Raw genomic sequence first — 22,327 nt, forward strand, 5'->3', positions numbered from 1 at the left:
GAATTAGTAGTCCTCATTTCATGATGCTGTCTCATTAGATTGTCTGTATCTGGCCTGCTTTTATTTAGTGTCTCTAGTGTCATTATACCATTTGTAAACCCAGTACCCAAAACAAAAAATAGGTTCTTGGCAATAACCTGTTATCTAACCAATGGACTCCCCTTTATCTCCTTGGCTCCCATGTCTCAGGTAGCCATTTTCCTGAATTCATGATTCACCAGTCCCTTCCTTTTTTTCTTTATGTATTATTATATCTATGTGTATTCCCCATAAATATTTTTAAAATTTAGTGTTTTCTTTTTATTTGTGTTATTAAAAGTGTCATACTGTATGTAATACCTGGTATGTGTTTTTTTAACTTACCATTATATTACTAAGATGTGCTGTGTTGTTGTGTTTGTATTTCATTTATTTTGAGTACTTTATAATATTCCAAGGGAATGAGTATACCACTCTTTATTTATTCACTGTGTCCTTGATAAAGCATAGGGTTGTTTCCAGCTATTTAGAATTATAAACAGCTATTTGAACATTGTTATACATGCCTGTTGTTTTTAACCTATGAGAGAGTTTCTAGGTCACAGGGTATGTGAATTTTCAACTTTAGGAGATAATGTCAAGCTATTTTCCAGAGTGACTGCAATAATCTGTACTCCCACCAACAATGCCTAAGAGACACTGTAGATCCCTATTTCTCTAGCACTTAGTACTATCAGACTTTAAATTTTTGTCAATTAAATGGACATAGAATGATATTTTATTAGTCTTAACTTTTATTCTTTATGTTTATTGGGAATATTTATTTCCTTTTTTGTGAAATTCCTGTTCATGTATTTTTGTTCATTTTTTTCTATTAAGTTATTGGTGTTTATAGTAACAATTTATTAGACATTCACTATATATTCCTGATACTAATCTTTTGTTGGATGTATATGTTTTGAAAATATATTTTCTCAGTTTGTAATTTGATCTTTTATTTTCTTTAAGGTATCTCTTGATGGCCAGAAGTTCTTAATTTTAATATAATCAAAATCTATCAATCTTTTATGGTTCCATACTTTTTTGATGGCTTAAGTAATTTTTTTTTTAATCCAAGGTTTAAAAGATACCCATCAATACTTTCCACCAAGATATTTAATGGTTTATTTTTTAAACTTAAGATCTTAATCACTCTAGAGTTAATTTTTATTAGAGTGAAGTGAAGATTCTACTTCTTTTTTCATAAAGACTACTATTTTTAAAATCCCCTTTGTTAATTTAATTTAAATTTAATTTTAATTTTAAATTTAATCTCTTCTTACTACGCTCTGACCTGCCACTTTTGTCATATAGCAAAGTTTAATGAATGCATGGATTTATTTCTGAACTTTTCATTCTGTACTTTTATTCTGTTAGTGAGTGAATCAGTAAGTGTGTGTATGCGTGTGTATTCATTTTTAAAATTATTTTCATCTTTGTATTTTAGACACACACATACACCTAGATTTTGAAATACTTTGGTTTTCCCACTAGGTTTTGGACATAGTAAAAACAAGTATTCGTACAATTCTTCCACGCATCTGGAAGGTACCTGATGTCGATGAACTAAATTTATATAGGATTTTTAACCGGGTTTTTAATCGCCTACTCTGGAGTCATGGCCAAGGACTATGGAACTGTTTCTGTGATTCAGGGTAAGTTCTAAGTTATCTTTTATTATTGTCATTTTAAATATTTTCCTATTAGTTACAGAGGTAGCTCAATAAAATGGGTGAATTTCTTTAATAATCTCTTAAAATATGGACTTTTTACTATGTGTAATTTTTAACTATAATTTATAGCAGTTAAGGTAATTTAGAATCAGATGGTGATTATGAACACAACACCACCCAACTAATTTGAATTCAGTGGAGAGAAGGTAATCTTAATGAAAAGTGTCAATATCCAAGGTTCTTCTTCTGTTGCCTTTAGGTAGCCGAATTCCAAAATTATGGCTATATTCCTGCTCCTCTTCAGCATTTGAGTCCTGCCAAAGTTATTGTGACTCATTATCATTTTAGCCTCAAGATATCTAAAGTCAAACATTCCACACCTTCCTTTTATTCAGAAATGGCTTCTCTTTTGGACTTCCCTTAATCCCATTGTTATTTTCCCAATCATACAAGTTTAATATCTCAGGGACATTTACATCTTACTTTGCGTTCCCTATCTTTATTAGGTTATTGCTAAATCCTGTTAGTTTTTCTGTCACATTCCCACTGTGTCTACTCTAGATTGTTTTTCATTTTTCTTAACAATTATCAGTACGTACTGCTGTGTTACTGCTTTTGGAGATACAAAGTTGAATCTGACATAGATCCTGCCCTCAAGAAACTTAAAAAATGGTAATAGCTAACACTGTACAACTTACTTGGGCCAGGCATTGTTCTAAACACTTTACATGTATTAAGTGGTTTAATCCTCATAACATCACTTTGAAGCAGATTCCCTGATTATCTCCATTTTATAGACAAGGAAACTGAGGCACTGATAGGTGCTAAGGTCCTAGTACAACTGGGATTTGAGCTCAGGGAGCCTGGCCCCAGACTTCATTCTCTTAACCAATAATCTCTGCTGTCTCTGGTAGGCAAAATAAGAGATATATAAAAGCAATGATTATAAAAGAGACAGATATAAAGTATTACAGGATTTCAGAAAGATGGAGTCTTTTTGGTTGAAGCGCTAAGTGAAATTAATAGATTTCTAGATATTTTTGCCTCCAGTTTTTGTTGCCCTTAACCATCCTATTGTCAGCATCGTTTCCTAAAATCTCTAGTGATTTCCCTTATTTATCATTAAAGTATCGACTTCTTATTTAGAGGTACAAGACTCTCTAATGTGCTGGTTCTTTGTTTTTTCTACAGTCTTTTCTCTCATTACTCTCCTACTTGAACTGTGTTCCAGAAAAAACAAACTCATCATTTTTCAAATATCTTAAAATGTGCACTTTTCTTTCTCTGAGCTGTTGACGTCACTGAATATCTGATTGGGCTGCTTCTAAATTCCATTCCTCCAATCCCCCCTGCACTATTTAAACCCTATATAAAGACCCAAACTATGTACATTTTTTTGTAAAACCTTAGCAGACTATTGTAGCCCGAAATGATCTCTGAATGTCCTCCATTTAAATATTCTAGTCATCTAGAAATGAATCATTTATACCAATTGCAGACTTATTCTCACCACCATAATTTTCCTCAGCTGCCATTCACCAACAGGGAGAATTCATATGGTACTCTGAGTTGTGATGAAATCTAAGAATAATCTTGGCTTTAATTTATTTCTACAGAGACTTAAGTGAAGCATTTGAACTGTACTCCATGGACCCTTAGTTGATGTAGAAGTTCTCTCAATGTGAACGTACAATTAGAATTTTCTTCTTCTGTTTGTTGATCCATTGGTTGGAATGCCACATATGAATCCCAGCTACTCTCCACCATTGAAGGCAGTGAGATAGTCTGCTACTGAAATTGGTGCTGATGGCTTTGAGTCCATCACATAATCTCTAATGGCAGACCTTAAAGATGCTCATTAAGTGGTGATTCTTTGCCTCTAAGGATCCTCTTTCTTGAGCTATTTTGGTTATATAACGCCAACTAGTTATAAAATCTTCAGAATCCTTTTCTCTTGTTCCTGGCACAATGCTCCCTCCCCTCAACTGTCTCTTATAGTATCTATCACTTCTAGTAATGATGATGAGAGTAACATTTATTCAAGGCTTACTAAGTGCCTGGCACTGTTTTACATATTAAATATTAAGTTTTACATTTTTTCAATTATAGTTGACATTCAATATTATATTAGTTCCATGGACCCTTAGTTCCAGATGTACAGCATAGTAGACATTTATATAATTTGTGAGGTGATCCCTCCGATAAGTCTAGTACCCACTGTACATAGACTTATGACTTATGTACATGACACTGACTTATGACCCACTGTACATAGACTTAGACTTATGTACATGACACTGTACATAGTTATCACATACATATAAAATATTCTTATAATCACCACCATAATATTTTGGGGAATCTACTATTATTATTCTCATTGTGTAGATAAGGAAATTGAAGCCTAAAGACAGTATATAACGTGCCCAAGTCCTCGTAGTAACTAGGTGAGCCTGGATTTAAACCCTGAATCAAGAGCCCAACCTCTTAACTCCACTTATCTGTGCCTCCGTTTCCTTGTCTATAAATGGAGATAATCAGAGAATCTGCTTCAAAGTGATATTATGAGGATTGAACCACTTAATACACGTGAAGTGTTTAGAACAATGCTTGGCCCGAGTAGGTTGTATTGAGTCCCCTTAAAGCAGCATTGCAGTGGTTGCCAAGCTTGCTTTATTGCAAGTCCATAGCATGAGCCACGTCCCCAGCCAACTGGACCTGGGCTTGTGGAGCGGGAGTAGCTTTAAGTCCAATTTGATTTCCACTTGCTATCCATTTCTTTGAAAACTTGATGGTTTGTAGAGGTGAGTTTAATACGAGATCTTATTTTGTAGCTTTGCAAATAAGTTCCTTTAGGCTTCCACGACTTAATGAGGTTACATGGTATTGTGTGTGTGTGTTATTCTCACTTTGAACCCAGAATAGTTCTACTTATCTTTGGATCCTGTCTAGTCAATGTACACTCCTTTAACTTTGGCTCAACAGCCTAGTAGTCAAGGTAAAAATCTACTCTTAGCTCTGTTACAAGGAAAGATTTTAATGAAAGGTACAGCTATCTTTCACAGTTAGGTATGAAATCTTGGAAAAATATAATCCGAATAACTCTGGGTCACCTTCATTCCTGCGTTTGTTTACCTGTCAGTACCACTAACTAAGTAAATAAACCGTTGCCTGTCCGCATGCAGAAATATCAAAAAATAGTGTAGGTATTTGTGGCAGGTTTCTCTAGAATTGGCCTAGTGGTTTTACTGCTGCATCACATATAAAACCTCCTTATCTCCCTCACGTTCTTCCAGGCTGCTGAAGTCCATGCTCAGACACTCTTTTATTTGTTGTTTTAATCACATGCAGCCTCCTGGTGTTATGATGCCCCATATTCTGGTATTCTATCCAGGGGAATAGCTCTTGGAATAATCCACATGTTTTACTGGGAAAGGGGAAGTCTAGGTGCTGTGGGACTCAAACCAGGCCTGAGAGCTCAGGAAATGTGGCCAAGGGAAGTAACATTTCAGCTGAGATTTGCAGGAAGAGGAAGAATAGGAATTTACTGAAAAAGAGGAGGAGGCAGCGGCTAGTGTGGGAGAAGGAATGCTTTGTTTGGAAACAGCTCTCTCCACTCAAAACCCTAATACGTAAACCCCAAAGAAGAAAATCTAGGGACAAGAAGAAATTGTAAAGAATATTCTAAGGCAGTCTGTTTCTAGGTTGAGTTAGAATGCCTACTTGAAAATGTACGCACAACGTGTGGACTATTTAAAATGATGTGAATCTTATTGTTCGCATGTCATTTTCATTTCGATGTGTTGTTGTTAGTACTTTTCAGCTCATTAATCTTTCTGTTGCTCATTATCCAGTTGATATAGTCCAGATTTTTTTTTTTAACCTTCCCTTTTCCTTTCTTGCACTTAACTTTGGGCCACTCAGTTATCCATTTGGACTTTACCAGAGAAGAAGAAATGAATCAGTTTCACTTTTTAGATAACTGCTTTATTAAGCATTTTGATGAGAAAGAAGGTGAAAATTATTGGATTTACTGGATTATGTGAAGCTTTTCAAGTCTTGAGATTTCATTAATAACTTTCCTTTGTTGCCAGAGGTATTCAGTATTCTGTATCTTATTGTTATGTTACAAAAAAAAAAAAAAAGAAATGTAATTTAAAGTCATTTCCTTTTATATTTCTTTGAGGATTAGGGAGTGCCAGAAAGAACTTTTTAACCATTTAATTTTCCTTTTTGAACTCATGGATTTTGGCTCTTTCATGTCCTTGGAATTTAGATTCAGAAAACAGACAGGTACGACCCTGGGTTCTTTGATAAAGGCACTGGTATTTTTAATTATGTCTACATCCTTTCACCTTCTTAAAAAGTGTGTGTTGGTATTGAAAATTGTGATACTATAGTGTTCCAGAAGCATTTCACATTTACTCAGCTATGCCAGGCAGTGGGTAAAAGGTGGGGGACTCAGTTTGAAAGGTAGGTTTCCTCTGTGCACGGGGGTTGCCATTAGCAATAAATGAAGCAAGTTCTATTTATTTTCTCTTTTCTTTATGAGGGCTTCTGGTGTGTTGACAAATGTAGATAATAGAATACAATGCGGTCTTTGGCTAGTGGTGGTGAACATGCCCACCAAAAATAGGTAAAGGACCTTGATTCATATGTTTATGTTAAATATTTAAGGAAGAATGGGAAGCCAAAGCTGCTCATGTTATAACTCACATATTACTCAGAATGTTCCATCAAATTAGAGTGTTATAGAAGAAGCTCTTTTATCTTCCATTTTATTTGTTTTTTTCTTACTTCTATATTCCAAGTCAGAGAAAGAAACATTATCATGATGTGAATGACCTGATACTGCATCTAATCAAATGGCTCCAAAGGATCAAAATTATAAATATATACAAATTGAAAGGGGAGAGTGTTGATTGAGCTAGACTTTTGTAGAAATACCCAGAATCCCAATGGAGAGAAAAGTGCTAGGCAGACAGAACACAGGATGTTTTTCTGTGTGTATTTGTATTTATATGAAATTTTTATTTCTTTGGGCCCAGACATGTAGGGCCTTCTAGATTAAGACATATTAATTATAAATATATTCCATAATTAACTGATGTTCTCCAATATTTTTGATCAAATTAGGTAAATTGGATATATAGACATCTATATAGTGATATGTATATATGTATATATGTACACCTATATATAGATATATAGAGATATAAATATATATAAATTATATATTATATCTAGTTTTTCTTATATTTAGTAATAAGTTAAAATTTAATTTTAGAGTTAATTTAACAAGCATATTACTGGCATACTACTATTTAGTTCTGAACATATCAGAACATGGAAGAAAATTTATTCCTTTTAATCTACTCATTTGAATCTTATTCCTTTTAAGAAAACCCATCATTCACTGATGACATGCTATCTTTTGGGGACCACATTTCTCCTGAAAAAATAAACAGTAGCCTTTCTATGAAAAAATACCTTTTTGAGTTTCTAAGGCATTTTTTAAAATTCCAAAGAGATCAAATATCTACAGAAGATTGAAAATAGAGTCTTTGAATTTCCCATTGGGAAGTACATTTCTTCAGAAAAATATTTTCTTTAATATTTTTTTCTTTTTGAAAATCTACTCTTTTCTCTCTCTGAGGGTTAAGTGAATTGGTTTATGTAAAATGAGACTTGAATCATTACCAAGTCTCAAACCAAACTTTCCCCTTGAGAATTGAAAAAAGTTTCATTTACACTAAGGAAATAAGTCTCTCTTGCTCTCTCTCCCTCTCTTTCCCTCTCTTCTTTCTCTTTTGGTGGTGGTGGTGGGGTGATGAGGTATTTCCTGATTTGGGCCATGACAATAAACTTAGGAATTGTAAAACATACACAATTGAAATTTACCAACAGCATGTGCACTACTGTGTGGTTTAGTATAAGCTGAGAGAATGAAAGGAGGGAGGACACAATCTCGGGATTGCAGTAGGGTAGTACGTGTTCAGATAACATTACTTCTAGGGTACAGAACCTGTGCTCTAGGCATATCATAGACATAATTACACCTGAAAGTGTTTTGAAAGGGGTGGTTATAATCGAGGAATTAACCTAAATTCTCCTAGTGCAAAGAGGTGACAAATTAATTTGCAACAACTTTTTAATACGTTTATGGGGTTATTATTAATGTAAAAGTAAATATAGCTTCCTAGAAACCTAGATTCCTAGAATAGCTAACCTTTGAGAAATTAGCTCAGTATATTACAAATACTTTAATATAGAGTAACTCAAGTTTTTAGGAGGTGTTGGGAAACCTTCCTATCAGCTACCCATAGTGGGCAGCAGTAAAGTCTTTAAAGACAAATAGCCTATGAATTCTATATTGTGTTGTTTAATACAAAGATTAATTTCAAAATATGTATTTATTTTATATCTTTCAACTATCTCTAGGCACTTCAAATGTGTGAGCTCATTTCTATTTTTTCTTATTGCTTCATTGGTTGGTAAGTGATATAGCTGGTTGCCATTTTGAACAGCCTCATGAGGTCGTGTCTGTTTCCATGCCAACAGATCCTCTTGGGAGAGTATTTTCAATAAAAGCCCGGAGGTGGTGACTCCTTTGCAGCTCCAATGTTGTCAGCGCCTGGTGGAGCTTTGTAAACAGTGCCTGCTAGTGGTTTACAAATACGCAACTGACACAAGAGGATCACTCTCAGGCATTGGTACTGATTGGGGTAATTCCAGGTACTTATTTACATTTCCTAGAATGTGTGAGTTTTATATGACGTAATGCCACAATGCTGTTTGAAATCGGAAGTCTCTTTTTGCTTATATGGCTAGAGAAAAAGCTAAAGGCTGAAAATTCATACGTACTGTTATCTACAAAATACTTTTCATTTGCGATCTTTATCTTTAAAGGACCAAACAAACCTAAAGGTGACAGAAATAACTAACCTACATGAAAATGAGATGATTTGGTTTACATACTTTTGCTTTCTAAAGTCAAGTAAGAGCAATAAAAAATGCTAATAATTTTCCCCCCAGTAGAGATATTTAAACATCCTTCAGCCTAACAGTTGAGAAAATGCCTTTAGTTTATTTTTTATTGTTCCGTATGCTTCTGCTACTCCCTTCATCACCAAACATATCAGTGGGAGGTAAATTTTGTTAAGTCCTATTTAAAAATTGAATTTTTATAAATATTGTCCAGTGAAACTAGGTAGTTTTCCAAAAGCATAAAAAAATAATATAGTTTTTAAGTTGCAAAAATATACAGAGTAAATAAGAAGTACATTTTAGCACTTCTCAAGACAATCATAGTTTCCATTAGAAATAAAGATGAATATGTGACTTTATTTTCAGTAAATGTAAGTTGTAATACTACTCAGGATAGAAGAGAGTAAACAATGACTTTGAAAAAACTAAGTGATTGTGAAAAGATGATAAGATTCAACTAACAGTTAAATAGGTGTAGACATTGGAGAGAATGAAACCACCATAGCTTGGGTTTTCTTTTGAAATACCTTGGAATTGATCTGTTTATTAAAAAGATCACAGGAAGTTTGAAAAAGCCAACTTTCTGCAAAATTGACCTGCGTGCAACAGCAGAATGGCTTCCAATTATTTTTCACAAAAAACATTGAGAGATGTATTTTTAATTTCTGCTTGTCCCCGGATTCTGTTTTTATCCTCTTGCAATACCTTTAAGCTATTTTAACTCTCCCTCTGCAAATAGAAGCTGATTGATCACAACAATGGTAGAGGTAAAGTTAGCTGTTTCTTTTTAAAATATGTAACTATGTAACTATGTAAAATATGTAAATATGAAAGCTATATTCTACAGTTTTAATGGTTTGAAGGAAATTATTGAAACATTACTTTCATTAATATTTCCATATGATTTAAAAGAATGGGTATCTTTCAGACATTATAACACATAAATGAAGGGGCTTTTTTTTAAGGAGTGATACTCTGGGCATGATCAGGAAAACCTTAAATTCCAGTCTAGGAAGGATGGTTTTAAACTCTTCAATGTCGTTCTTGCAATTCCAGATTTTATAACCATTTCTCGTGGAGGGAAATCTTATTAATTTTGTGAGTGGGCAAAATAGGCTGAGTCTTCCTGGTTGCACTGGAAGAAGAAGTTATACCTTACAGTTACTTCAGGCCATTTTATTTTATTCGTATCTGGTGGTCAGAAGAGAGATTCCTGATCCTATAATCTTGAGTTTTGGACTTATGCTTAAGTACTCGGTATAACCCTAGTATGGTGATTTATAAGCATTTAGGTGGGGGGTTGAGAGGTTGTCAGTTAACACACCCTTTATTCCTGCCCAAGTTCAAAACCATTTGATAGAGAAATATAGGCATCAGATGATGCTTCATTACTAAGAAAAGCTACATTGAGGGACGTGGTGAAGATGTGAGAATTAAATGTACCCATTCAGTTAAAGGAAAAGCTGGATCAACCAAAACCTTCCACTAACACTACCTCATAAAGTCTAATTCTGTTAGTATTGGTAGGAGAGCAAGTAAGAATGCATCCTGTCTGCAGGTAGGCTGATCCAAAAAGAGAAAGGGGCTGTGCTAAGCATGCCAGGTTCTTTCTTTTAAACCGGCAAAGCACATAACTCACTTCTGGTGAGATGCCAGAAAGTTTCCACTGGTGGAAGTTCTTCTACATAGGAACACAAGGAAGAGAGAGCAATAAACATGTTCTCCTAATATCTAGCTATTAAAACCCAAGTCAATGTCACATTTATTTAAATATATGGGAAGAGTGTCTTTATCTTCTTTCCCTTGTAAATTAGGAATCTATAGCATTCTACTTTATATGTAGAAGTCACTTAATTTGGTATTTATTAATATATTGATAAATTTCATTTATGAAATATACTTAATAAAATATAAATTATGTATAAATACCTATAAATAGTCCTAATATAAATAATTTATGCAGTATACCTACATACTTTATGAGGAGATATATATTTGGCTAATGTATCTGTAAAATTAAGAGAGAAGAAAATAGAGCTAATAACATCAGTCAGGTTTATGACCATGTTTGTCTTGATTAAAGATCTACAGGATATTTCTTAAGAGGCTTTAAAGAGTATATGGCACCTATTACATGGAAGGAAGTGGCCTTTAACCTTGCAATCTCAGAAAAACAATAATTTATAGGCACATCAAGTGAAAAGCTATTTCTCAGAGGTGGACTTGTAACTAAGCAACTAGAACTGATATATAAAGCCAAATGGTCAAATTATATATATATATATATATATATATATATATATATATATATATATATATATATGATACTAGAATTGTTGAGAGCAGCTCAATATTTCACTGTTACTAGACTTGGGAAGCTTTGGGATCTCCAAACACTTTCTAGACTCAGCATCTCTGTGTTTTTATCTTTCATGTACTGAGCTTCCATACAATCTCATATCATGGAGTGGGGGTGGGGGTTCCATGGCTAAAAATATTTTTAGAAACAACTGAGTTAGAACTTTGCCTTTGGTAACAGAACACAGGTATTTGGACAAATCATCCCTCTGGTGACAACTAGAAAAGCTGAACAAAACACCAAAACATTCTGATGCTTGAAGACATCAGAGAATGTTAACCAGGTACTTGTTAATGAGTACTTGTTAGTACTGAGTAGTGCTTTTTGACAGACTCACAGGCCTAAGGGAAAAAGTAGGCATCCAAGGTCTGCAAATGTGGGGGCCATGCTAAATACCCTAGATTCCTAGGAGTAAAAATGTTCCCAATGTTTTGCAAAGTAAAATTTGACAGAATTACAGGGAAAAACAGACATGTCTACAATCACAGAGGGATATTTTAATATATTAAGTTTTTCCCCTCAAACATAGAACATTTTAATAATATGATTAACAGACTTAACTGTTGTATGTAAATCCAATAACCTCAGAATACAATACACCAAGCACACCGGGAACTTTTACAAAAATTAACCATATAGTGGAATATTAAAACATAGTTCAACAAATTTGAGAAAATTTAACTCAGTCCGGGTATTTTTTTTCTGACCACGTCACTAAGCTAGAAAACAGTAACAAAATATAACCAGAAAATTCATACTTTGGAAAGAGAAAATACACTTTTAAGTAACCCATGACTCAAAGAAGAACTTTGACTCAAATATTCTGAACTGAATGGTCATAAAAATATTACAAATAAAAACTTGCAGTGTATAGCAAAATCATTATTATAGGGATATTTATAGACTTAAATGAATATATTAGGAAAGAGAAAAGGGAAAAATTAAATGAGCTAAGCTGCCATCTTGATAAGTAACAAAATGACATTAAAATAAACCCAAATAATACAGAAAAAGGAAATAAAAATGAGAGCAAAAATTAATAATACAGTTGTACCTTGACTTATGGGATTACGTCCTGATAAACCCATAGTAAGCTGACAATACTGTAAGCCAAAAATACACTTAATACACCTAACCTACGAAACATGATAGCTTAGCCTAGCCTACCTTAAACGTGCTCTGAACACTAAACGTTAACCTACAGTTGGGCAATTATTTTGAGTTTCATCTCAAGAGTAGTCGCCTTCACCTCTTCTCACCAGAAGCAGGAAACACAGAAGGGCATTTTGTAGACATGATGGGATGTGAGAACGCAAAACAATATCCAACAAGTGTTGGCAATACAGTACATTGTAGAGTATCGGTTGTTTACCCGTGTGATCATGTGGCTGATGGGGAGCTACAACTCACTGCTGCTGCCCAGAATCACAAGAGAGTGTCATACAGCATGTCACTAGCTTGGAAAAAGACCAAAAGTCAAAATTTGAAGTATGGTTTCTACTGAGTGCATGACACTTTCACACCATCATAAAGTCGAAAAATCGTTAAGTTCAACTCAGAAGTCAGGGACTGTCTGTATAATGAAACAAACAGAATAAAAAATATCAACATGGCCAAAAGTGTGTTTTTGAAAAGACTAATAAAATTGATAAATAACTAGTGAGACTGATCAAGAATATAAAAGACAGAAATAGTCAATATCTAGAACAAAACTAGAGACATTGCTACAGATCTTATAAACATTAAATATCTTATAAGAAAATGTGAACAATTTCATGATGATAAATTTGGTGATTTAGATTAAGTTAACAAATTCCTGGAAAAACACACATTACCAAAAGTGACATAAGACAGTATAGAAAGTCCTTAATAGTCTTAACTATTAAAGAAATTGAATGAACAATTAAAAGTCCTCCCACAAAGAACACTCCAGATTCATATGTCTTCATCATCCAATTCCGTTAAACCCACTCAGAGAACAGAAGAGGAGGGACCTTTCTCCAACTTGTTTTATGAGGCTACCATACCTTTGATACTACAACCTGACCAGGAAATTATGGCAAAGGATAATGACAGTTCAATCTCACTCCTGAACATAGATGCAAAAATCTTAAATAAAATATTAATAAAAGGAACCCAGTGACTTTAAATAGTATAATGTATAATGACCAACTTCTGTTTATTGCATCAATTTACAGGTGCAATAACATTAACAAGTGATCAATGTCATTTTTAACAGAATAAAGCATCATTTCAAAAGATACAGGTAAATTACTTGATAGAATTCAATGCACATTCATGCTTTAAAAAATGCTTAGCAAGCTAGAAGCAAAAGAGAAATTCCTTAATCTACTAAAGAATAACTGCAAAATATCTACAACAAACATACCTAATGGTGAAATGTTGAAGCCTTTCCATTTGAGACGAAACTGCCTGTGACTACCATTTCTATTTAGCATTGTACTGGAGGTCCTGGCTGGTTCAATGAGGCAAGCAAAAGAAATAAAAGCCATTAGATTTGAGAGAAATAACTAAAACTCATTACTAGTGGATATGACTAAATTCATGGAAATCTAAATAAATCTACAGATAAATTATTAAGAAAATTTAACAGTTTTGATGAAATCAAGGTCAGGCTAAGGAAATCATTGTATTTTTTCTATATCAACAATAGCTAAAATATGAAATTTAGATATGATATGATTTTTAATAGCATCAAAGAATAGCTAACACTTAGGAATAAATGTACCAAAATTGTGTAAGACCTTTATGCAGGAAAATGTAAAAATTGAAAGATATACCTTATTCGTCATTGGAATCAATATTATTAACATATCAATTGCTCTCAATCGGTATGTCTATAAATGCAATGTTATCCTAATATAAAAACAAAAATTTCTTGGGGGGTGTGCAGTATTTGACCAAAGTTATTGTTACATTTATATAGAAAAGCAAGGGGCCAAGATTAGCTAAGAAACCTTGAAATAGAACAATAAGATGGTAGGATTTATGAACTATAGTATACTAAGTTTATAATAAAGCTAAATTAATTTAAGACAGTGTAATATTACTAAAAGGACAGGTAGACTAACAAAACCATTCAGAAAGGTCATAAATAGAACCAGGCATATATAGAGACTTGATTTATGATAAAAAGGGGTACACATAATTTATGACAGATGGGAAAAGGAAGTTTGGTTAAACAAATGGTGCTAGGACAATTAGATTTCCAAATAATTTAAAAAAAAGAAAAAAGAAGGAAAGAAACTTGAGTTTATCCACACTGTATACAAAAAAAATGTAAATGAATTGAATATACGGACATGAAAGGCAAAACTAAAGGTTTCAGAAGATAATATATGGTTATATTTTCATGACCTTGAGGTATGCAAAGATTACAAAAAATAGGACCAAGGAGCAGATCATAAATAAAAAGATGAATTTTACGATATTAAAGTTAAGAACATACATTCATTCATCAGAAGACCCCATTAGAAGGTGAAAAAACATGCCTCAGAGTGGAAGAAAATATTTGCAACCCATATAAGCTATAAAAGATTCTTATACAGACTAGACAAGCACTCCTCCAAATTTCTCAGAAAAAGACAAAACCTTCTATGGAAAAATGGGGAATATAATTGAAGAGTTATTCACAAGAGTTAAAAACAACAACAACAACAACAACAACAACAACAACAAACGGACCAATAACCAATTGGAAAAATATTTAAGCTAACCATTAAGGAGATGCAAAAGTGCAAAACACTGTGTACTCAGAATTGATGGGAATATAGAGAGAATAATGGGAACTCTGGCACGGCTGGTGATAGTGAAAATGGGTACCTCTAAAAATAGTTTGGCATTACATATCAAAGTCTACCCTTTCTATATCTATTCTGTTACCAGTAATTCTCAGTAGAAATGTCTGTACATGTGCACTAAGACCATTGTTAGAATGATCATAATAGCGTTTACTTATAATAGCTGAAATTGGAAACAACCCAAATATCTATTCATGGAAGAATGGACACGTCTTTTGTAACATCCACACGATGAAATATTATACAGCACTGAAAATGACCAAACTGCACGTACACATAACAACATGCATGAGCCTCAAACATAAAGTTGAGCAAAAGAAGCCAGACCCAAAGGAATACGTATTTCATTTCATTTATTCTAAAATGAAAAAAACAGGCAAAACTAAATTATGATGTTTATGGAATGTGTACTTGGGTCAACAAGGGAGGAATTACCATGGAAGTCTAGATAGTGGGTAACTTTATGGGGAGGGAGGGTGCTGTAATACAGGGCTCTGGGGTGCTAAGTGAGTTCAGTTATACTGGGTAGCAGGTATACAAACAATCACTTCATGACATTCATTAAATTGGACACATAGGTGTTACGCACTTTTTGAATTTGGGCTATACTTCACAATTAAAAAGCTTTAAAAAGTGAGTAAAATATGTGGTACCATTATGGCCTGAGGCTAATATAGCTTGATACATCTATCTCAGAACAGGGGTGGTCTTGCTAGTGAGCCCAATGTTCATAACACATAAATAACATTTTTACCATGTGCACTATTTCATTGGCTCTGTACTCTGAACCAGGCATAGCAGAAACTACTGGACTCTTCGTGGATCAGAAAACAGGGCCAAAGAGGCTAAATGGCTTATCCAAATCCACATTGCTAGCATATGGCAGAGGTGGGCCTTGAAAGTAGGATTCCCCCACTAAAAAAAAAAAAAAAAAAAAAAAAAGTCAAGGTTAAAAATACAGGACAATGCACACCCACTAGGGTGGCTATTATAAAAAAAATGCAAAATAGCAAGTGTTGGTGAGGATATTGAGAATTAGAACCCTTGTACTTTGCTGGTTCAGAATGTAAAATGGTGTGGCTGCTATGGAAAGCAGTTTGGCAGTTCCTCAAAAAGTTAAGCATAGAATTACGATATGCCCCAGCAATTCCATTCCTAAGGTATCTACCCCAAAGAATTGAAAACAAGGACAATAGCAACATTGTTCACAATACCCAAAGGTGAAACAACCCAAGTATCCATCAATAGGTGAATGGATAAATAAAATGTGGTATGTACGTAGAATGGAATATTATTCAGCTTATATAAAAAGCAATGGAATTCTGTATGTGCTACAAACATGGATGAACCTTGAAAACATGCTAAGTGAAATAAACCAGACACAAAGGGCCAAATATAGTATGATTCTACCTATCTGAGGTATGTAAAATAGACAAGTTCATAGAGACAGAAATTAGAATAGAGGTTACTAGGAACTGGGAGAAGGAGGAAATGGGAATTTAGTATTTAATGGGTACAGAGTTTCTGTTTCGGATGATGGAAAAGTTCTGGAACTAGATAGTGGTGATGGTTTCACAACCATTGCAAATGCACTTAATACACTGAATGGTACATTTGAATAGTGAAACTGGGAAGTTTAATGTTATGTACATTTACTACATTTAAAAAAATCAACAAAAAACACAGGACAGATATTGTGATGAACTTTATTTACCTTGTGTTCCCCAAAAGAGGAAGCTGACCTTATTCTGGTCTTACTCGAGAAAAATCTCAGAAGGTGATTTAGCTTAAGTTTTCAAGGCTAATTCCCTAACGGTCTTGAAATGCTTCCTGTTTTAGAGATCCTCCATGGTCAGCAATAATTTGGTACATAACAGACCAACCAATTCTTCAGCAAGTAGGAATTAGACAAATGCATATTTCATGTCTGTACGCTGGATATGTGAAGATGTGTAGAACCGGCCTCAGAGTTGAGTTAGGGTATGTGTGTGAAGCAAATAAGGTAGTGTGAGGTATTTCCCCTTGCTATAAATTAGCTACAAGTTAGCTATTTTTGTACATCCAGAGTAAACTGGAATAAAAATAAAGCTGTAAAGTTTTCATATTTTGTGATGCTTTAATACAAATTCTTTATATATAGTCTATAAATCCACTTCCTACAGATATTCTTTCTGCTAAAAAAAAATCAAATTTATTATTTAACTTCGTTGCAGAGAACATTTCAAAAATAATCTTTGATATTTAGCTAGTGTGGGATTCCCTAAGAGATACTAATGGAGATATTAAGGCAAATAATCCACTGAGTTTCCCTGTAATACTTTAAAATATCCCACAGCACTTGCTTTAGGGAAGCAAAGTATTTCTTCCAGTGTGATTTCATATGCTTTTCTGTGTTCATACTGAACCCTCTTTTTCTTTTCAAGTCTTAAAAATAGCTTCGTTTTTAGCTATTTCTGATTCTATTAAAAAAGTTTAGGTTTGTGGATATATAATATTTTTCTACTTTCTAGGTTCTATTTCATATTTCTGAAAAACATGAGTATAATTGTATCCATTAGTTTTAAAACTGGGATTCACACAGAGAAATGACAATATATTATAAGTTGCTAGGAGCACTGATGCTAGAGCCAGCCCACATGGATTTGAATTGTGGCTCGGCCACTTCCTAGCTATGTGACTGTGGGCAAAGCCATTTCACCCCACATGCTTTAGTGTGTTCATCTATAAAATAGAGCCTACAATAATATCTACCATGTAGAATCGTTATGAGAACTGAGTTAATATTGTAAAGCAATTAGAGTAGAGCTGGGCACATAGATAACACTATTTAAATATTAAATAGTGTTAAATAAAATAGTAAAGTTAGCTGTAACTCAGACTTTGTGTTTTTATTTTTCCATCTGTGAAATGGAGACATGTGTGTAACTCAAAAGGATACGTGAATGTTATTGTAACGTTAATAGTGACTATTGCTTGGAAATTCTTCAAAAGAAAGTTGGTAGAAATTACTGTTTACTATGATAATTATCAATGTAATCAGAATGCATTTTCAATAGAAGATAAAATAACTCTTAACTAATAAAAAAGTAGGTTGTGATCAAACTCCTTATTTATTTTTTTTGCACCTTTGCCCTAGATATAAAGGGTAGCTTTTTTAATGGCAGAAGATAATAGATTAATCATCATGACTCCACTAGATCTTGACATAATAATTAATCCATATAAATTACCTGAGTAATATTAAGAAAATAATTTGTATAATCTGTGATGTGAGAAATCAGTTGTTTCATTATTTATTACCCATTGTGCATTTTTGCTTTAATTTGGTTTGTTGTATATTATTTTATGGCTCTATTAACAATGATTTGAGCAATTTTTTATAGTTTGTGATATTAGGTAATAGATTAAGGGGATATTATTAGATAACTTATGATAAAATGATGCTTATGAATTTAATGGATAATTCTGCCATTTTAATCCAAATGCTGCATACAATTTGATCATAATGAATCTTCTACAAAATTTATATCAACCATAAATATAATTTTCCATTGACATAGAGGTACAGTAGTTATCAACATTATTTAATATAGACTAGGTAGCTGATAGTACCCTTGGCCCTGAATTTCTTAATATATTCATGGAAGTATACTGTTGCTGGAAGATTCTAATGTCAAGTGAAGAAAATAATATAAATGATTTGATGCTCTACCATTGTTTATTTTTTTCAAGACAATTACTAATTACAAATTTGTTTCTATTGCTACTTCTGCTCTTGGAAATTCCTCATAGATGTCTTTGTCTTGACTTTATAGCATGTCCTTCTCATTACCAAGACTTAGACTTTTAATAGTAATGTTTATTTGCATTTGCTCATGTGGATTTCCTAGATCATTTCTCTCTAGACATATAGATTGAGAGGGCCTAATGCTAATCAAAGTTTTTCCAGAGGAAAAGAGAGTTTACAGGTGCACATTTTTATTTGCAATTATTATTTTTTTGAATTATTACTTGCAATTCTTAATCTCAAATCTCTGAAAACTGAAAAAAAAGTAACCTATGTATTGGCAAATCTGACTTGAATTGATATGAAGTTATTTATAGTCTTTATCTGATTTATTGTGAATGTTTATACATTTTGCTATAGCAATATTAATGTTTTGTTTGCAGGGTGCTGTCCCAAGGCCCTGATGGAGATGTTACTTATAGCGTATATACTTTATTGTTCTAAAATCTGGAAAATTCGTGTATTTAGAAATACAAGGGTTGCATATGACCTGTAATTGTGATTGTTTTTGGTATTCTGTAACCACATGCACTGTGTTGTCTAAGAATGTAAGATTTATAATCTAGTTATGAATATTAATCTTTAACTTTTTCTTTAAGATTACCCATAATCATAGTACATGAATGACATATTAAATTATAATTAGTGGTTCCAACAGCCTTGAATAAAACACTTACTGGTAATGTGGCTAGCCACATTCTCATGTCATATGTTTTTTAAAAATGTTTGACTAGCTTTTAATGTCAAATAGTATTTGACACACATTATTTACAAAGATTAACGATGAATTCCAAATTAACATGAGCTACATAAACAGTTTTCCAGCATGTAAGTACAATGGCTCTTTATGGGATGTCTTGGGATACTAAGTTCATATGTTGCTTCTATGTTCAGCCTTTTGGGTGAGGCTTTATGATCCTTTCCCACTCCCCCACCTCAATCTGGGAGAGGAAATCTTTTTATATGGTTTGCATTTTTCTTTAATTAAAGTTTATTGAGGTGACTGGATAAAGAAGATGTGATATATATATATATATATTTTATATATATGTACATATATATGTATATATGTACATATACATATACATACATACATATATGTATATATGTGTATATATATATATATACACATACACAATGGAATAATACTCTGTCATGAAAAAGATGAAATAGTGCATTTGTGATAAAATGGATGGATCTTGAGATTATTATGCTAAGCAAACGAAATAAGTCACACAGAAAAAGTCAAGAACAATATGATTTCACTGATATGTGGGATATAAAACTGAAAGCAACAAATGATTACATTGTTTTTATAATATCATTCCTCATGAAGGATATATAAATTATTAGCCACATAACATGCTAGTAACGGATGTTAATGCTAATTTATTTATAAAAGTCTAATTGTTTATTATTTTTAGGTATTTACTACCAGGGAGTACACAATTCTTCATGAGAACACCAACCTACAACTTGAAATACAATGCACCTGGAATGACTCGCTCCAATGTTTTGTTTACACCCCGATATGGCCATTTATGAAACAGAAGGGAAGCTCGCCATGGGTTATGCATAATAGCAATTAATTTCCTCCCTAATTTAAACATGCAAAGAAAGCGACCATTAAGTGCTGTTTTATGTATATATGACATATATGTGTGAAAATATATACACACATGCACTCAACATGTATATTTATTATAATATATGAAAGAAGAATTAGTAGAAAACTGGATATAAGACTTAACCCTTCTGGAAATGTAATAAACCATGTTAATATTGTTTACACAAATATTAATGTCTAGAATTTGCTAGGTTTATAATTAATACCTTCCTACTAGAAATATTATTTTTGCTGCAGAGTATATAAAACAGAATTGATCTGAAGATCCCATTACAGTGTTAAATTATTTTCTAGATACATCTTTTGACTTGAAAAAGCATTAATAGCATAATGCCGTATGAATTCTCTTATGTATAGTAGCCATTTAAAATGAAAGAAAAATTAGAAGCCTGATGTTGCTTGATGATAGCATTAAGTATAAAACGGGTTTATCATTACTGTAGCACACTGTAAAGCACTATAAAAATCCCAACCTGATTCTTCAATAATTTTATTCCTCATTTTGGAACTATAGCTACTTATTATAATGTACATTTTCAGTAAGGATCTAGTAAGATCATATTATGGTCTAAAATGGAAGACAATCCAGTTGGTTAACAATAAAACATAAACTAGCTTTTCTTTTTCTTTTCACCACTGAGTCACATAAAGGAACAAAAAATGATCATAATGACAAAATCTTTTCATGTAATTTTTGTATCTGATACCACTCACTTGTATTTAGAAAGTATATCTCCATGGGTACTGATGGTCAAATACAATTTATTCTTTTCTCAGAAATAGAAGAGTTGACATTTCAAACTCATTTCAGTATTATAGGATAATGTGTCACAATTATTTTGTAAGTTTTTCAATGTTGAGACCAACTTATATTGCAAAGGCTAATATAGAGTTTCACATCGCACCATAGAAAATGATCTAAATTGTTGCAAATAGGAGATTTTGATTACTAGGTATATTAGTCATGATGCACTCTTGAGAATTTTTTAAATCAAAATTGAGTGTGAAGTTCCTTTTTGTTCAAAGTTATTATGCATAAGTTTCATAGCAGTTCACTTCCTTTTCTTGCTTACAGTTTCAAAAACAATGAGTGAGCTTTCAGTTTTCCATGAAAATATAAACAACATGATCATTGACATGGAAATCCTTGGAAATTGCAGTATTCACTTTTTAGAAGTTTGTTTAAACTTCTCCCAAAAGTTTTATTTTCTCACAGATGATAATTATTTACAAAATTCATGAATGTTTTATCTCCTTTCATTATATGAAAAGCTATTTCCAGTAAATCAAGAAATGGCCCCAAAGCAGAAGAACTGAGAGAGTCAAACTGGCCTGATTTAATTAACAAGCTGGATAATTGACAACCCAAAGTTGTAAGTTAGATATACTTTGCTTTTAAAGCCATATTCTGAGACTGTCTTAGGCTAAAATAGGTTATTCCCTAAACTATTGATAGCTACTTGGTTCTTTATGACTTACTTAACATCCATATCCCAATTGATGATGATTTTTCTTGCTAGATGTATCCCAAAGAAGAATTTATTGTCTTTGTGGCAAAAGAGAAAAAAAAAGCCAGGATGAAGTAAATTATGGTGTAACTGAGTGTTTATGACTCCATTTTGTGAATTCTTAAGTGGATATTACAAAATCATTTTCATGATTTCATGGAATATTTTTAGTCATTTTTAGTCAGTTTTCTTTTAAATTCAGAGTTTGTCCATGAACGAGACACAATTTCAAGTGTCTGGTGTGTGATATCAACAGTTTGTTGGCCACTCACATGCATTAATTTAAATAAAAATGGTTATTTAATTTGCTAGAGTGGGTGGTTTGGAACTTCTGTTTTTAGTTATGCAAGAGTGAAATTTTTTTTTAAGACAAAAAGAAGAATGTCCAACATGTAGATGAGCCCTCTCCTCCTAGGAAAAAACAAACAAACAAACAAAAAAACCACAAAATATTTTTAAATCCAAGAGTAAATTTAAATGTATGAAACTACCCAATTAATTGATTAAAAAATTTTGTTTCTCTAGCTACTTGTCTGCCTTTTCTTGA

General features: G+C 32.8%; 1 protein-coding gene across 2 annotated transcripts in view; it reads left to right on the top strand.

Moving 5' to 3' along the window:
* TTLL7 (tubulin tyrosine ligase like 7) overlaps positions 1-22,089 on the top strand; it is a 123,324-nt gene extending 101,235 nt beyond the window's left edge. For both annotated transcript variants that reach the window (XM_081056559.1, XM_081056560.1), the window contains 3 exons: positions 1,513-1,673; positions 8,253-8,426; positions 20,070-22,089. In XM_081056559.1, coding sequence (XP_080912685.1) covers positions 1,513-1,673; positions 8,253-8,426; positions 20,070-20,190 — 456 coding nt within the window. In that variant the 3' untranslated portion in view covers positions 20,191-22,089. The remainder of the gene's footprint in view (positions 1-1,512; positions 1,674-8,252; positions 8,427-20,069) is intronic.
* Positions 22,090-22,327: the final 238 nt, after the last annotated feature.

Source organism: Rhinolophus hipposideros, assembly GCF_964194185.1.
Source record: "Rhinolophus hipposideros genome assembly, chromosome: 8".
In the NCBI taxonomy this organism is placed as follows: Eukaryota; Metazoa; Chordata; class Mammalia; order Chiroptera; family Rhinolophidae; genus Rhinolophus; species Rhinolophus hipposideros.